The 16,883-nt window shown below is 43.7% G+C and overlaps 1 protein-coding gene across 1 annotated transcript; it reads left to right on the top strand.

Annotated features, from left to right (window-relative positions):
• Positions 1–1,458: 1,458 nt before the first annotated feature.
• LOC121547739 (tripartite motif-containing protein 16) lies at positions 1,459–15,594 on the top strand. Its single transcript, XM_041859154.2, has 7 exons — positions 1,459–2,484; positions 8,913–9,008; positions 9,926–10,006; positions 10,216–10,368; positions 11,272–11,443; positions 14,209–14,304; positions 14,542–15,594. The coding sequence occupies exons 1-7, from the start codon at positions 1,690–1,692 to the stop codon at positions 15,180–15,182; spliced, it is 2,034 nt and encodes a 677-aa protein (XP_041715088.2). The 5' UTR covers positions 1,459–1,689; the 3' UTR covers positions 15,183–15,594.
• The last annotated feature ends 1,289 nt before the right edge of the window (positions 15,595–16,883 follow it).

The following is a 16,883-nucleotide window of genomic DNA, read 5'->3' as shown; positions in this document are numbered from 1 at the left end:
GTGTTGGTGTTGGTGTTTACCATAGACCGATGGTGTTGGTGTTGGTGTTTACCATAGACCGATGGTGTTGGTGTTGGTGTTTACCATAGACCGATGGTGTTGGTGTTGGTGTTTACCATAGACCGATGGTGTTGGTGTTGGTGTTTACCATAGACCGATGGTGTTGGTGTTTACCATAGACCGATGGTGTTGGTGTTTACCATAGACCGATTTACCATAGGCCGATGGTGTTGGTGTTTACCATAGACCGATGGTGTTGGTGTTTACCATAGACCGATGGTGTTGGTGTTTACCATAGGCCGATGGTGTTGGTGTTTACCATAGACCGATGGTGTTGGTGTTTACCATAGACCGATGGTGTTGGTGTTTACCATAGACCGATGGTGTTGGTGTTTACCATAGGCCGATGGTGTTGGTGTTTACCATAGACCGATGGTGTTGGTGTTTACCATAGACCGATGGTGTTGGTGTTTACCATAGACCGATGGTGTTGGTGTTTACCATAGACCGATGGTGTTGGTGTTGGTGTTTACCATAGACCGATGGTGTTGGTGTTGGTGTTTACCATAGGCCGATGGTGTTGGTGTTGGTGTTTACCATAGACCGATGGTGTTGGTGTTTACCATAGACCGATGGTGTTGGTGTTTACCATAGACCGATGGTGTTGGTGTTGGTGTTTACCATAGACCGATGGTGTTGGTGTTTACCATAGACCGATGGTGTTGGTGTTTTTGAGGTATGTGTGCCTGCCGTTTCATTTTTAGTGTCTGCAATAGAAAATCACACATTTGTTTGCACTGAAATTACTGTCTATATGAAATAAATTATTTAATCATGTCCGTGCAAGTGTGCTATGTTTAATTCTAAGAGATTTCCCTTAAAAAGTGAGCTACCTCACCAGCTGAGATGTTGTAGTATGAGAACACATTTTATTGCCAGTAAATACCACGTGTTGTATTGTGTTGATCTGTATGCTGTTGAGTTCTGTCACTGGGTGGCAGTGTTCTATCAGTCTTTCTAATCAAAGCTCTGGCCTTGATCAACTCAGAGATTCAAATAATCAATATTTGCCTCTGCATTGTATTTCCCTGCACTTTGGAATTTGGAAATTGGCCAACCACTTAGAAATACAAACGACAAGCGTATTCCTCTTGTAGGATACCATAGTTTCTTATCAGAGAAGACATGGGGAATCAATTAATAATTCAATGCTTGATTGATCCCTTTGTATAATCATCTGATAGTATAGAAGTGTTATCCATCAATGACCAAGTTATCTAATCAATGATCAACTCATGATCATCAACTCCAGCAAAACATTACACAGAGACGAGAGCAACGCCACACCTCTCTGTGTCCAATCTGAGCTCCACCCATGTTGCTACTTCTACGCTGGCATCTGATACAAAATAACATAAAAGGGAGGGCAGTGTTTGCATGGAGGAGGGCACGTGGGTGTGTTTGTTTCGGGGCGGGTGTATGTGTGTGTGTGTGTGTGTGTGTGTGTGTGTGGAGGGTGTGTGTGGAGTTAGCTGAAACTATGAGAGATGCAGCTGAAACGCTCACATAGTTGAGGTGTGGCTTGTTAGAGGCTCCAGGAACTAACTCGGGATAGCCAGAGGCAGACAGAGCAGAACAGAACAGGGTTCCAGGAAGGAACTAACAGGTTAGCCAGAGGCAGAGGGAGCTATGGCAGACACAGAACTCAAACCACAGTCAGAACCAGACCAGAAACTCTGCTGCACCGTGTGTTCCGGTGCTCTCAAGGGTGATAACTCCGCTACCTGTGGCCACTCAGTCTGTGCCTCCTGCCTGGGGAAGAAAGGTAAGGCCTGCCTCCAGTGTCTACAATGCTCTGACAAGCCTAAACCGGCACCTGTGGAACAGAATGGAACGATGAATGGAATAGTGGCTGAGTCTCCACCGGTGATCAAAACCAAAGAAAATGAGAAAAAGGACATACAAACCCAGAATTCAAAGACAGCAGAGGAGGCAAAGATACAGGAAGACCTGAAGGAATCAGAGGACCCTAAGAAACCAGAGGAGGTAAAGATACAGGAAGATAAAGGGAGTGACCCTCCACAGCCTGCAGAGGAAGTGAAAGAGGATGTGGGGGTTGGGGTGAAAGAGAAATTAAAAGAGAAATCAAAGGAAGAGATGAAAGTAGAGCCATTGGGGTCCGATGATGTTGTGTGTGACTCATGTATGGAGACGAGCCCGTGCAGCGCCCTCAAGTCTTGCCTCACATGCCTCGTGTCCTACTGCGAGGACCACCTTAGACCTCACCTGGAGAACTCCAAGTTCCAGAACCACAGGCTGGTGGAGCCGCTGAGGGACATCGAGAGACGGACCTGTGAGACCCACAAGTGGCCCCTGGACCTGTTCTGCTGTGCCGACGCTGTGTGTGTCTGTCAGGACTGTGTGACAGAGGACCACAGGGGACACAACACTGTCGCTGTGGTAGAGGCACGCAAAACCATTGAGGTATTGCACTTTCTCTCTTCTGCGTGCATGCTTTCCCCCTCTCTCTTACTCTCTCCCTTTCTCTCTCCCTTTCTCTCTCTCAGTTTCTCTGTCTCTCACTCTCACATTCGTTGATACACGAGCAAACAAACATTTGCATAGATTTGATATCTAAAGAAAACACCTTGTGCATAGGTCCACAACATTCTCAAATTACAGAACACCATATCAATTGTGTGGCGTTGTTATACATGAAAATTGGCCACCTCATGTTTGTAAGTAAAGAGTCACCTCTAGTCACCTCTAGCACTCCAGCCGGTGTGGAAGTGACCAGTCTGAAACATCCCACTATATTTAATTAGCCCATACATTTACCACAGGCTATAGCCTACATAGATTTTATTTTGTAAAATGTTTTATTACATTTTTTTTACCCCCTTTTCTCCACAATTTCATGATATCTGTAGGGTAGCACCATTGTGTAGCCAGAGGACAGCTAGTTTGAACAGTTTTAAACAAATTAATTTCTTCAAAAATGAAGGAAACGCAAGAGCGAGAGAGAGAGTTAGCTATATTTCGTTATTTTTTTTCACGTTCACTTTCACTTAGCTAGCGAACGCAGCTAGCTGGTTTAATCTACATAAACCCCTGGCTCAAACATAGAGGGATGCTATGTTAGCTAGCTGGCTATGGCTATCCAACACCAGAACTCTTCCAAGTCAAGGTAAGCTTTTGGTTTGATTAATTAATTGCCACCGGGGCCTGCCAGTGTAACTGCTAAACTGCTTGCTGACTCTACACTGCATGATTGTAACGGGTTTATTAACGCGTTAGTTCTAGTAGCTATGTTGACCAGAATGACGTTAGCTAATATGATGACAACAATGTAGGCTGTGTGTAGCGGTTAGCGGTTATGATATGAAGGTTTGAGTATCATGTACAGTAGTAGCCTAAACCTATCGATTTTACATTGAGCTGGATTAATGGAATATGAATGCCAGTTATCCAATATACTATAATAGAAATAAGGCCATGCTCATAAAAAAAAAAAATTGTCCTCCCTCATCTTAAACGTCACCGACCACCCCTGGTTCACATTTACGCCGGCACATCCAGTACAGACACTTTCACTCTCCTGCTTAATTGAAATAAACAAAACAGTGCTTCAGACGGAGTTTCACCAAAGGTCCTTCACTCCAGTTCATAAAAGGAACAGAACAATTCATCGGATGGGGCTTCACCAAATTCCTTCACCCCCCAACTCATATAGAATGAGACAAAATCTTTCAGACACTTTCACTATCCTGCTTATATGAAGTTATATGAAATAAATGCGTGTTCAAGATAGCATGCAAAGGTCATTGCAGGTCTCTGGAGATCTTCACAATTGCTGTAATAATCTGTGCAGAATCTCGAACAGCATTGATCACCATGTACTTTTAATGTAATCTCAACTCAAATCCAGGCCATTTCGTTCTGCAATTAGATGAAGCACAGTATTAACACATTAATCTAAACCAAAAATCAGACATTGTTTTTCCATTGGAATTTGGTTGCGCTTTTAGATGGTTGAAGGCATAGTGATAACACATTGGAAATTCAACCTACTTTTGGCTGTCTTTTTGAGTGAGTGAATATAGGTTGTAACAGGGGCGGTGTGTTCAATAGGGCGATATGGGCGACGCACTGCCAAACGGGAAAAGGAAGGGATTTTTTTTCTAATCAATTATATCACGGCAACAGTAGTTATCAGTGTTGTAATCTAGACGTCTGATCTGCCACAGTGCCACACTGCCACTAAATGTCCAATCAGGCTAAAGTCGTGCTTCAAATGGCCCCCCCCCCCTTTTGGGGCGATTTCAGTCAGGTTGAAAATCGCCCAGAAGTCTGTCATAGACTCCCATGTAAAATCTATTTTTTTCAAATTTCAGAGCTTTCAATACAATCTCTATGGGTTTCTGAGGGCTTGCACTTCACGCTTTCGTCATACGTAACGTAACCATGAACGTAACTAAGAAAAGAGCGGGTAGCAGCATCAATCAATTCACGTACTACTATCAAGATGGCTATAGCGTTCAGTGCAACTCGATTGTCTCTTTGAAAGAAGTTCACATCAAAGAGACAACCACAAAGTGCAGGAGCGCTTTTTTGAGTTCCTTCCCATCTCGGAATCAACCTCAGTCTCAATCGCCAGTGTGCTTTTGGAGAGACTGAACGGTCTTTTGGCCGACGACGTGAAAGTCAAACTCATTGCGCAAGCTTACGATGGAGCCAGTGTGATGAGGCGAGAGAAGGCAAAAGGTGCGTGAGCATTTCAAGAAAGGCCATTACGTGCATTGCTATGCGCATCAGCTGAATTTGATCATGCAGCAAGCTAAAAAGTAACTAGTAAACTAGTCCTCAGCATGCCTGATTTCAATGAGAAAGTCATTGACCACTTTGCTGCATTGAAAGAGAGAAGAGAACAGTTTCAGTACAAGTAATGTAGCCTCTCTCTCTCTTTGTCCCTCCCTGTCTGTCTCTTTAACACACACACGCCCAAATCAGTTCACAGTTGATGTTGTTTAAAATAGTTATTTTTCATTTTAAAAAAGTAAACAATTTTTTTTACAAATCTATACAATTGGCCAGAATATGGTTGTTCATATTTACAAAGCCATACAGATAGCTGTGTTTACCTTTTCTATAAATTATTTTCAAATTCTGTTTTCAGGCAAAATGTCTATCACTGTTCATTTTCACAAATCTATACAAGAGGGCAGAATATGGAAGTCTATAAAAATTTCTTATTACCAATAACTTGCATCAATGTTTTCAGTAGCCTCTATCAAAAGCTCCTGCTTGCTCAGGTGCACATATTTCCAATTCAACCATGAGGCCTTTTTGAAGCAAGTAATGTGTATATCAGTATTGACTTATATGCTGCCCCTGTCTTCATGTTGTTGCTGGACATATCTTTTTTTAAATGTGTGTAGGTCACCTAAATCATCAGAAAAATTGCCCCCCCTGAGAATTTTTTCAGGAGCCGCCACTGGGTTGTAATCTCATTGTTCAACATCTCAACTAAATATTACCCAATTATCCACGTTGAAAAGACGTGTTGTGCAGTGACAGAGAAAACCCATGACCCTCAGGTTCAATCATTAACTCAAACAGAGATCCAGGTTTTAGCTCACATCTGTTATTTGCAAATGAGCTGTTGTTGCAAAACTTTAAAATTATGACTCCCATAGCTAAACCAAGGAATGTTTGAAAAACCCATACGGTATTGACAATAGTCATGCAACAACTCAATTACTATCAGCTGAATCCTTGGTAATTCACATGTAGATACAATAAGCTCACGTGCTGAACTAAACTCAAGGTATGACTGAGGAGGGAAGGCTACTCTTCACCTAGAGTTCTTCTTGTGTGTTCACAAGCAAATACCTCTTTTGAGGAACTACATAACTTGAACAGGCGGCTTGTCTGTGTTGATCCAGGATAATCTACAACACTACAGGATATGCCATTTCTCCAGACTTATCCAAACCTCTTTGTTACTGTTTAATGCTGGCTCAGGGAACATCAAAACAAGATCATTCTGTTGACATTCAGTTTACACACACGATTTGGGTCTCAGTTTCCCTTCAAGGGTTCTCACTGTTGTCTCACTGAGCATAACGGCATTTACATTTACAAGACACAACATATGAATAGTTATAAGTAATGTTTTGTGATGTGAGATATTTGTCTCTGTGCCAAATTATGAATACAGGATAATAAGTATCATTAACATTCACGCGTCATCTACAAATTGTTTAAGCCCAAACAGGTCGAACGGCTTTGTTGTTCCGCTCTGTAGAAGAAGATATTTGTCTTTTCAGAGCAATGAGAGCGTGCTCAGACCAGAACAGGAAGTGAGGGAAGGACACAAGCTGTTGAGTGAGTAGCCTGGTCCCAGATCTGTTTGTGTTGTTTTGCTAACTCTGTCATTGATAATGACCATAGGGAATAAGGAGTTGGCAAGACAGCACAAACAGATCTGGGATCAGGCTAGCTCTTAAATGGCTGAGGAATATGGAAATGCTACAGTGGCTTGCGAAAGTATTCACCTCCCTTGGCATTTTTCCTATTTCGTTGCCTTACAACCTGGAATTAAAATTGATTTTTTTTCGGGGGGTTTGCCATTTCATTTACACAACATGCCTACCACTTTGAAGATGCAAAATAAGAAATAAGACAAAAAAAACAGAAAACTTGAGCGTGCATCACTATTCACCTCCCCAAAGTCAATACTTTGTAGAGCCACCTTTTGTAGCAATTACAGCTGCAAGTCTCTTGGTGTATGTCTCTATAAGCTTGGCACATTCTTCAAGGCAAAACTGCTCCAGCTCCTTCAAGTTGGATGGGTTCCACTGGTGTACAGCAATCTTTAAGTCATACCACAGATTCTCAATTGGCTTGAGTTCTGGGCTTTGACTAGGACATTCCAAGACATTTAAATGTTTCCCCTTAAACCACTCAAGTGTTGCTTTAGCAGTATGCTTAGGGTCATTGTCCTGCTGGAAGGTGAACCTCCGCCCCAGTCTCAAATCTCTGGAAGACTGAAACAGGTTTCCCTCAAGAATGTCCCTGTATTTAGCGCCATCCATCATTCCTTCAATTCTGACCAGTTTCTCAGTCCCTGCCGATGAAAAGCATCCCCACAGCATGATGCTGCCACCACCATGCTTAACTGTGGGGATGGTGTTCTCGGGGTGATGAGAGGTGTTGGCCTAGTCAAAGCTCAGAGCTCAATCAAATTGAGAATCTGTGGTATGACTTACAGATTGCTGTACACCAGCGGAACCCATCCAACTTGAAGGAGCTGGAGCAGTTTTGCCTTGAAGAATGGGCAAAAATCCCAGTGGCTAGATGTGCCAAGCTTATAGAGACATACCCCAGGAGACTTGCAGCTGTAATTGCTGCAAAAGGTGTTGTTTTGTCTTATTTCTTGTTTGTTTCACAAGAAAAAATATTTTGCATCTTCAAAGTGGTAGGCATGTTGTGTAAATCAAATGATACAAACCCCAAAAAAATCCATTTTAATTCCAGGTTGTAAGACAACAACATAGGAAAAATGCCAAGGGGGGTGAATACTAACGCAAGCCACTGTATGCATTGTTACTTGTATCATTATTGTTGTAGTCCTTCAACCAATTATTTTATGCAACGGGCTTAACCCAGAAGCCAGCCACACCAATGTGTCGGAGGAAACACTGTTCAATTGACGACCGAAGTCAGCCTGCAGGCGCCCCGGCCCGACACAAGAAGTCACTAGAGCGCGATGAGCCAAGTAAAGCCCCACCTAACCCAGATGACGCTGGGCCAATTGCGCCGCCCTATGGGACTCCCGGTCACGGCCGGTTATGACACAGCCACAACACTGCGATGCAGTGCCTTAGACCGCTGCGCCACTCGGGAGGCCCCTGCAACCAATTCTAACAGTAAACCAATAGCATATATAACCCATTGGAGATATACCCTTCAGTCTCTCCAGGATTTAGGACTTTCTTTTCTGAACTTAATCCGCGGACAGGGTTTAGCAGCTTTCAGAGGTATCTGAGGTTAGGAAACATAGAAATTAGACCAAGACTTGCTTCATTATTTTCAAGTGATATAACATTTAATATTTCATTGCAATTGTGTTTTTGTATTGTCACTGTTCTCTCTTTATGACTGGACATCTGTTCATTAGCTAGCTGGCTTAGCTACTAGCAAGGTATCTAACATACATTTTAGTTGTTTTTAGCAGATCAAGCTAATTTTTGTGTCATTAAAAAAACGAATATCCTATTTATATGTAGCTAGCTAGCTGACGTTACCTAGAATAGATGGTTCACTTGATAAACAACTTACCCGTGTGCTACACATCATCCTGGCACCGCCCACCTCCTGCTCCTAGCGTTACAATCCATGCTGGCAATGCAGCCCGCTGCAATGGAACGGCAACAAACATGTGGTTTCCATTTGTTTGATGTGTTTGATACCGTTCCATTTATTCCATTCCAGCCACTACAATGAGCCCATCCTCCCATAGCTCTTCCCACCAGCCTCCTCTGGTACAGATATAAATTCTAGCATGAGTAGCAGTTGCAACTCAAGAGTCACTCGGACCTTCCTAAGGAATTCAGGCCCTAGCTATACTGAAACACAATGAATCAAACTGTAGTGAATCAGATCCCTTCCCTGAAAACCACAATAGAATAACATAGAAATCAGATCATATCTGACAATAGAGAAACAGACAGGAAAACGCACTGTTCCTGTGACTAAGCTGTATTGTAAACGTTTAGATAAATTGGTCAAATAAATGAGTTGAACAGAATTGTTCAAATAAGGCATAGCTTCAGCATGACAACAATATGACTATAATGTGTGCAGTCATTGAATTTTCCTCTCCTTCTTCCTGTCTTTCTTCCTGACAGAGGGAACTACAAGATAAGCAAACGGAGATGGAGAAGACAGTGACAGCAGCAGAGAAAGCTATCAACAAACTCCAAGTCAACACTGTCTCCATTGAGGTACAGTAGGCTGCAGTGCCCTTCTTGTTACATGTTTAAAGGATGATGTCAAAGGCTGATAGCTCTGTGACTGCTGAAGTGCTGAGTAGCATCGCTTCAGCCGAGTGACAAAACAGAGGCATGTCACAACATTTTACAAGCAGTAAAAAAAATACTGATGAAAGAGCTAGAACCGCCCACCCCAACCTGACAGGTTTACCCAGGTGTGGTAAAAGGAATTCATTTGTTTGGGGTTTGGCGCCATGCCGTGTAGCATTCCTTGTCCCCAGAGATTGATTGTGTAAGCAGACAGTCAATACCTGAAGCACAGACACCTTTATGGGACGATGCGGACTCTGAGGAAACACACATGCCAGCACTCTACACACACGTATGCATGGTGGTGTTATAAATGTTGTATTGTAGATATGTAGTGGTGTAATAATATTATATGTACTGTTTTATTTTATTTTAGCCTTAATTAGTTTGGACCCCAGGAAAATATAATTACAAGAACGGACAAAGCCACTTCAATCAGACCACTGTCTGTCTGTCTGTCTGTCTGTCTGTCTGTCTGTCTGTCTGTCTGTCTGTCTGTCTATCTATCTATCTATCTATCTATCTATCTATCTATCTATCTATCTATCTATCTATCTATCTATCTATCTATCTATCTATCTATCTATCTATCTATCTATCTATCTGTCTGTCACCTCAGCCCCTATATCTGAATATACTGTACCTAGTGTGTACACAGTTATGAAACTGCCCTGAAAACATCTCTGGCATCTCCCATATCTCCCCCATCTCCCCCATCCCCATATCTCCCCCATCTCCCCCATCCCCATATCTCCCCCATCCCCATATCTCCCCCATCCCCATATCCCCATATCTCCCCCATTCCCCTATGCCCATATCTCCCCCATCTCCCTATGCAGAATTCAGTGACAGAGGTCCGTGAGGTGATCGAGAACCAGTTTACGAAGCTCCAGGCTGCGGTGGAGCGGGCCAAGAGAGAGGTAATCCTATTTATTGATGAAGTGAAATGCCTAGCTGTTGTATATTTAGGCTGATCTATTCTTTTTACCTGCTTTTAAAAAAAATACATATTGTATGACATCACATTTGATGTATGTTTTATGCACTGTATGTTTTTTGTTATGTTTATTTCTGCACAACCTGCATATAAACCAAGATTTTCAAATAAACTTTAAACCTGGACCTGAAGGTGACGGAGATCCTGGAGGGAGAGGAGAAGCAGGCTTTGAGACAGGCCGAGGGGATCAAGGTACACCTGGAGCAGAGGTGCACTGAGCTGAAGAAGACACGGGCTCAGGTGGAGAAGCTCTACAAGAACAAGAATGACGTGGACTTCTTACAGGTAAGTTCTTACTTGGTCTGGTGGTTTTATGATGGATTGAGACTGAGATGGAGGCGGTGTCAAGTCAGTAGTTTTATTCACTGACCTAAGGTGGTTCTCATGGTGGTTGGTTTTGAAGTCGTTTCGGCACATACAGTAGCCTAACTTAACAGGTACAACATCTATTTGGTGGTTAACCATGGACTCTGATAAAGGTTGTTGTGCCACTCATTAGGGTTATTCACTGACCTAAGGTGGTTCTCATCAACCTTGACACAAGCCACAGTGCTGCTATCATACGTATTCACTTTAATCATGAAACATGACTGAGGTGGACTCTCCTAGAGGTAAGATGGTTTTCTCTGGTCTGGTGGATTCGGTGTTGGTTGTGTTGTGGTGTCGGACATTGCCAAGTGACTCAATAGTGTTATTAACAAACCTGAGCTGCGTATGTGCTGCTCTCTTCACTGAAACATGATTAAAGTAGAAACCAGTGGAGGCTGGTGGGAGGAGCTATAGGAAGAGGGGCTCCTTGTAATGGTAACAAACACATCAAACATATGGAAACCACGTTTGACTCCATTCCATTAATTCCATTCCAGCCATTACAGAGAGCCTGTCCTCCTATAGCTCCTCCCACCAGCCTCCACAGGTAGAAACTAACCTAATGTTTTACCCGAGCCATGTTTTATCATTAGTATTCACTCAGGTTGCCATTAACAATAAGTAAGTAAGCCTTGGACAAGTAAGCCTTGTCCGAGCCAGAACAGCCCATAGGGGCAGGCACCTATCACCTGTTTCTGTAGTGTGAGGCAGCTTGATGTACAAGTACACCCCCTGGACAGGACGCCATTAACGATACTTCATCAGTCATTTCCAACTGGGTAGAAAATAGTGAACGGGGATGTGTTGTGTGTTTTACAGGAGTACTCCGAGTGGAAGAAGGACAGCTCCGACTTCACCCTACCTGGGGTCTACATCGGCCTCATGGACCAGCTCAACTCCTTCAGCAGAGAGATTGTTACCTCCACACAGGAGCTGTGTGAGATGCTGCTGTCCAACTACATAGAGACACTCAAAGCGACCTGCAAAAATGGTGAGTGCAGTCACCATCTGGTTGGCAGAGGCAAACTGCCATAGTGGCTGGCGGCAAGCCTCTGCCAGTCTCACACGATTGTGGTAAAAAGACAGATTACATTTTAGTCATTTAGCAGACGCTCTTATCCAGAGCGACTTACAGTTAGTGAGTGCATACATTATTTTTTATACTGGCCCCCCATGGGAATCGAACCCACAACCCTGGCGTTGCAAACGCCATGCTCTACCAACTGAGCTACATCCCTGCCGGCCATTCCCTCCCCTACCCTGGACGATGCTGGGCCAATTGTGCGCCGTCCCATGGGTCTCCCGGTCGCGGCCGGCTACGACAGAGCCTGGATTCGAACCAGGATCTCAAGTGGCACAGCTAGCACTGCGATGCAGTGACTTAGACCACTGCGCCACTCGGGAGGCTATGCTTGCGGTTGCGGTTCAGGCATCCCTCACGCTGGTCACAGAGAAACATAGAAAGTAGAGAGGAAGTGATGGTGTGTTAGGAGGAAGAACAACACCTGAGCTTTGTTCCCCAGATACAAAGAGAATCTATGGACTCCCTACCTGGGTGTGTTTAAACTTGTCTACAGACCTGAGGTATCCTTCAGACAGTTTTCATATGTGTAGAGCCCTTGTTACAACTGGTAGACTGAAGTAGACTGGTAGACTGGAGTAGACTGGTAGACTGGAGTAGACTGGTAGACTGGTAGACTGGTGTAGACTGGTAGACTGGAGTAGACTGGTAGACTGGAGTAGACTGGTAGACTGGAGTAGACTGGTAGACTGGTAGACTGGTAGACTGGAGTAGACTGGTAGACTGGAGTAGACTGGAGTAGACTGGTAGACTGGTAGACTGGTAGACTGGAGTAGACTGGCAGACTGGAGTAGACTGGTAGACTGGAGTAGACTGGTAGACTGGTAGACTGGAGTAGACTGGTAGACTGGAGTAGACTGGCAGACTGGAGTAGACTGGTAGACTGGAGTAGACTGGTAGACTGGTAGACTGGAGTAGACTGGAGTCTGTCAAGGTCGAGGTAAGGAGTAGACCAAGGCGCAGCGTGATGAACAAACATGACTTTAATTAGTTAAAGCACGAAACAAAACAAGAAACGACTCGTGACGTCCACGGTATCAATGACCGAACACGGAACAAAAACCCACAACCACAAAGGGAAAACATACAGTTTAAATATGGCTCCCAATCAGAGACAACCAGCCAACAGCTGACACTCGTTGCCTCTGATTGGGAGTCACTCAGGCAAACATAGAATACAACAAACTAGAATGAACACCAACATAGAAATACACACATAGAAATGAACACACCCTGGCTCAACATAATGAGTCCCAGAGCCAGGGTGTGACAGAGTCAGAGAGATAAAAATAGTTAAGAGCCTCTAATCTAGGGCTGTCCTTCGCTAGAGGGAAACCCAGCTGTGAGCAGGGTGAGTCACCAGTTTGAGTGTCATGGGGATGTTGTCATTGTAATACTATGTAGCAATGTGTTCTTTCTTTCTTCAAAAAATAAATGGCTACAATCAAATTTAAACTTCATGCTTGTGAGTTAAAAAGTGAAGTAGGCTAATGTGATTATTTATGACCATAAAACATGTTCCATTTCTCTCTCTCTACTCTTCAGTAGAGTTCTATTAGATAGACAGAGAAACATAGAAAGTAGAGAGGAAGTGATGGTGTGTTAGGAGAAAGAACAACACCTGAGCTTTGTTCCCCAGATACAAAGAGAATCTATGGACTCCCTACCTGGGTGTGTTTAAACTTGTCTACAGACCTGAGGTATCCTTCAGACAGTTTTCATATGTGTAGAGCCCTTGTTACAACTGGTAGACTGAAGTAGACTGGTAGACTGGAGTAGACTGGTAGACTGGAGTGGACTGGTAGACTGGAGTAGACTGGTAGACTGGAGTAGACTGGTAGACTGGTAGACTGGTGTAGACTGGTAGACTGGTAGACTGGAGTAGACTGGTAGACTGGAGTAGACTGGTAGACTGGAGTAGACTGGTAGACTGGAGTAGACTGGTAGACTGGTAGACTGGAGTAGACTGGTAGACTGGAGTAGACTGGAGTAGACTGGTAGACTGGAGTAGACTGGTAGACTGGTAGACTGGAGTAGACTGGTAGACTGGTAGACTGGAGTAGACTGGTAGACTGGTAGACTGGAGTAGACTGGTAGACTGGAGTAGACTGGTAGACTGGAGTAGACTGGTAGACTGGTGTAGACTGGTAGACTGGAGTAGACTGGTAGACTGGAGTAGACTGGAGTAGACTGGTAGACTAGAGTAGACTGGTAGACTGGAGTAGACTGGTAGACTGGTAGACTGGAGTAGACTGGTAGACTAGAGTAGACTGGTAGACTGGAGTAGACTGGTAGACTGGAGTAGACTGGTAGACTGGTAGACTGGTAGACTGGTAGACTAGAGTAGACTGGTAGACTGGTAGACTGGAGTAGACTGGTAGACTGGTAGACTGGAGTAGACTGGAGTCAGAGAGATAAAAATAGTTAAGAGCCTCTAATCTAGGGCTCTGTCGCTAGAGGGAAACCCAGCTGTGAGCAGTGTGAGTCACCAGTTTGAGTGTCATGGGGATGTTGTCATTGTAATACTATGTAGCAATGTGTTCTTTCTTTCTTCAAAAAATAAATGGCTACAATCAAATTAAAACTTCATGCTTGTGAGTTAAAAAAGTGAAGTAGGCTAATGTGATTATTTATGACCATAAAACATGTTCCATTTCTCTCTCTCTACTCTTCAGACATGATGGGGATAAAGACAACAGCCCATGAAATAATCGCAGCCAAACAGAACATGGATGTTCCAGACCCAAAGACACGGGATGACTTTCTAAAATGTGAGTGTCTTCTATCGTATTGAGGTCATCCATACAGAAACAAAACAATGCTTCAAATCACTTGAATATATTTTACGGTAGTACTTCAAGGTTATCATAATATTCTGTAGAAAATATCAAAATCCTTGTATAACGTAATTGTTGTTTTTGAATCTGTAAAGTTGGCCTTGCCTAAGCTGTTGATCCTGCTCTGCTTTTCTCATGTTCTGTTATGTTGTTCTCTCTCACGCTGTGCAGATGCCAATCCCGTGAGTTTTGACGCAGACACGGCCCATAAGTTCCTGCGTCTGACTGAAGAAAACAGGAAGGTGACCAACACCACACCCTGGCAACACCCGTACCCCGATGTCCCTGAACGCTTTGAGAACTGGCGCCAGGTACTGGCCACAGAGAGCTTCTATGTCGGCCGACACTACTTCGAGGTGGACGTGAGCGGTGAGGGCACGCATGTTGGACTCACCTACAAGAGCATCGACCGCAAGGGTTCGGAAAGTAACAGCTGCATCACCGGCAATGACTTCTCATGGTGCCTCCAATGGAACGGACGTACCTTCTCTGCCTGGCACGGTGATGTGGAGACACCTCTGAGACTGGACAAGTTCACACGTATTGGGGTCTACGTGGACTATAGCCGTGGCTTACTGGCTTTCTATGGGGTGGATGACGCCGTCGGCATGACCCTCATCCACAAATACAAGGCTGCGTTTCTGGAGCCCCTCTACCCAGCCTTCTGGCTGTCGAAGAAGGAGAATGTGGTACTGCTTGTTGGACCTGGAGAGCCGTTGCCACTGAAAAGCTCCTCTCCCTCTAAAACACCTCCAAACACTGATGTAGCACCCCTCAGCCGTTTCACAGTAACTCCTGTTGTTGAACAGTGATCAATTTGTCGGTGGTCAGTTTTCTCTGTCAAGCCTGAGAAGATTTAGAATGCAAGAAGCAATGGAAAAATAAACATAAATCCTCATAAGGTGACAAGAAACCTCACTAGATCTGGAAATTACTTTTCTAAATGAAAGTTGAATATTTGTTATATATTTCCAGAGAGTATATTAGTTGTTCTTACTCTTGTTGTATGAATAATCTTGGCACAATGTCAATGGTTAGGTTACCTCTAATGTGATGGCTCACTTTCTATTTATATTATTGTTAAAATCTGACGCAAAATAGTTTTGACACTGTGACTAATCGAATGGTGGACTTCTTTGGTAAACTTTGCGACTGCTGCACTGTGACTTTGAAATGTAATGTATTTGAGAGATAACACTATAAATAAAATAAAATACAGTTGTATTTGTCGCATGCTTGGTATTTGTCACATGCGTCGTAAAATGGTATTTGTCACATGCTCTGCAGACTAACAGTGACGTGCGGGGAGCGGGAACGGGCCGGGCCGGGCCGGACAAGAGTCCCATAAATCAGGGCGTGACACTTACTTACAGGTTCTTTTCCAACAATGTAGAGTTTAAAAAAAAGATATACCAAATTTAAATAGTGAATAATGAATAACAATAACGAGTAAAAATAACATGGATGTATACAGGAAGTACCAGTTCTGAGTCGATGTGCAGGGGTATGAGGTAATTGAGGCAGCTATGTATTTGGTTTCTCCCATTCTTCTCTGCAGATCCTCTCGAGCTCTGTCAGGTTGGATGGGGAGCGTCGCTGCACAGCTATTTACAGGTCTCTCCAGAGATGTTAGATCGGGTTCAAGTCCGGGCTCTGGCTGGGCCACTCAAGGATCTCTCTGTACTTTGCTCAGTTCATCTTTCCCTCGATCCTGACTAGTCTCCCAGTCCCTGCTGCTGAAAAACAAGCGTACAGTATTATATAGAGCCATTACTGCATGGAACTTCCTTCCATCTCATATTGCTGAAATGAACAGCAAACCTGTTTTTAAAAAACTGATGAAGCAACACCTCACGGCACAACGCCTCTCCCCTATTTCACCTAGATATTCTACGTGTATGTATTGATATGTAGGCTACGTGTGCCTTTTAAAAATTGATGTAGTTCTGTCCTTCATTTCTATTAATGTTTTGTATTATGTCATGTTTCATGTATCGTATCGGGTGAATGGTGGCCATTATTGCTGTCAACAAAGAGTCCGTTCAAGCTGCACCGTGTTAGAGGCTTTTATTAAAATCACGAGGTTACAGCATAAATTACAGACCTGCGGTGTCCGGAGAACGGCGTCCTAGATTGTCATGGCCGCTCTGCCCTCTCCTTCGTTTTCCCCCCTATTTATAAACAATGATGCTCCCTCTTCTGGCCAATCACCAGTCTCCCCTGTCTACAACACACTTCCTGTCTGTTGTACGTGACGTTACACTAAAACATATACTAACATAAACAACATTCCATTTCTTCATGAAAAACATTTAACAAAGACATAATCTTAATACACTACACATGTTTTGTGTGGACCCCAGGAAGAGTAGCTGCTGCTTTCGCAACAGCTAATGGGGATCCTAATAAAATTCCAAAATACCTAATTTGTTTGCGGACTGCCATAATACCAAAGAAGAAGATGAAGTGGTGTATGGAAGCGGCTCAAAGTGTTTTGTTGACGTTGCAAGCCA

The sequence above is a fragment of the Coregonus clupeaformis genome, chromosome 31, assembly GCF_020615455.1.
Source record: "Coregonus clupeaformis isolate EN_2021a chromosome 31, ASM2061545v1, whole genome shotgun sequence".
In the NCBI taxonomy this organism is placed as follows: domain Eukaryota; kingdom Metazoa; phylum Chordata; class Actinopteri; order Salmoniformes; family Salmonidae; genus Coregonus; species Coregonus clupeaformis.
The sequence above is the reverse complement of the archived record's forward strand: the minus strand, read 5'-3'. Positions and strand labels throughout refer to the sequence as shown.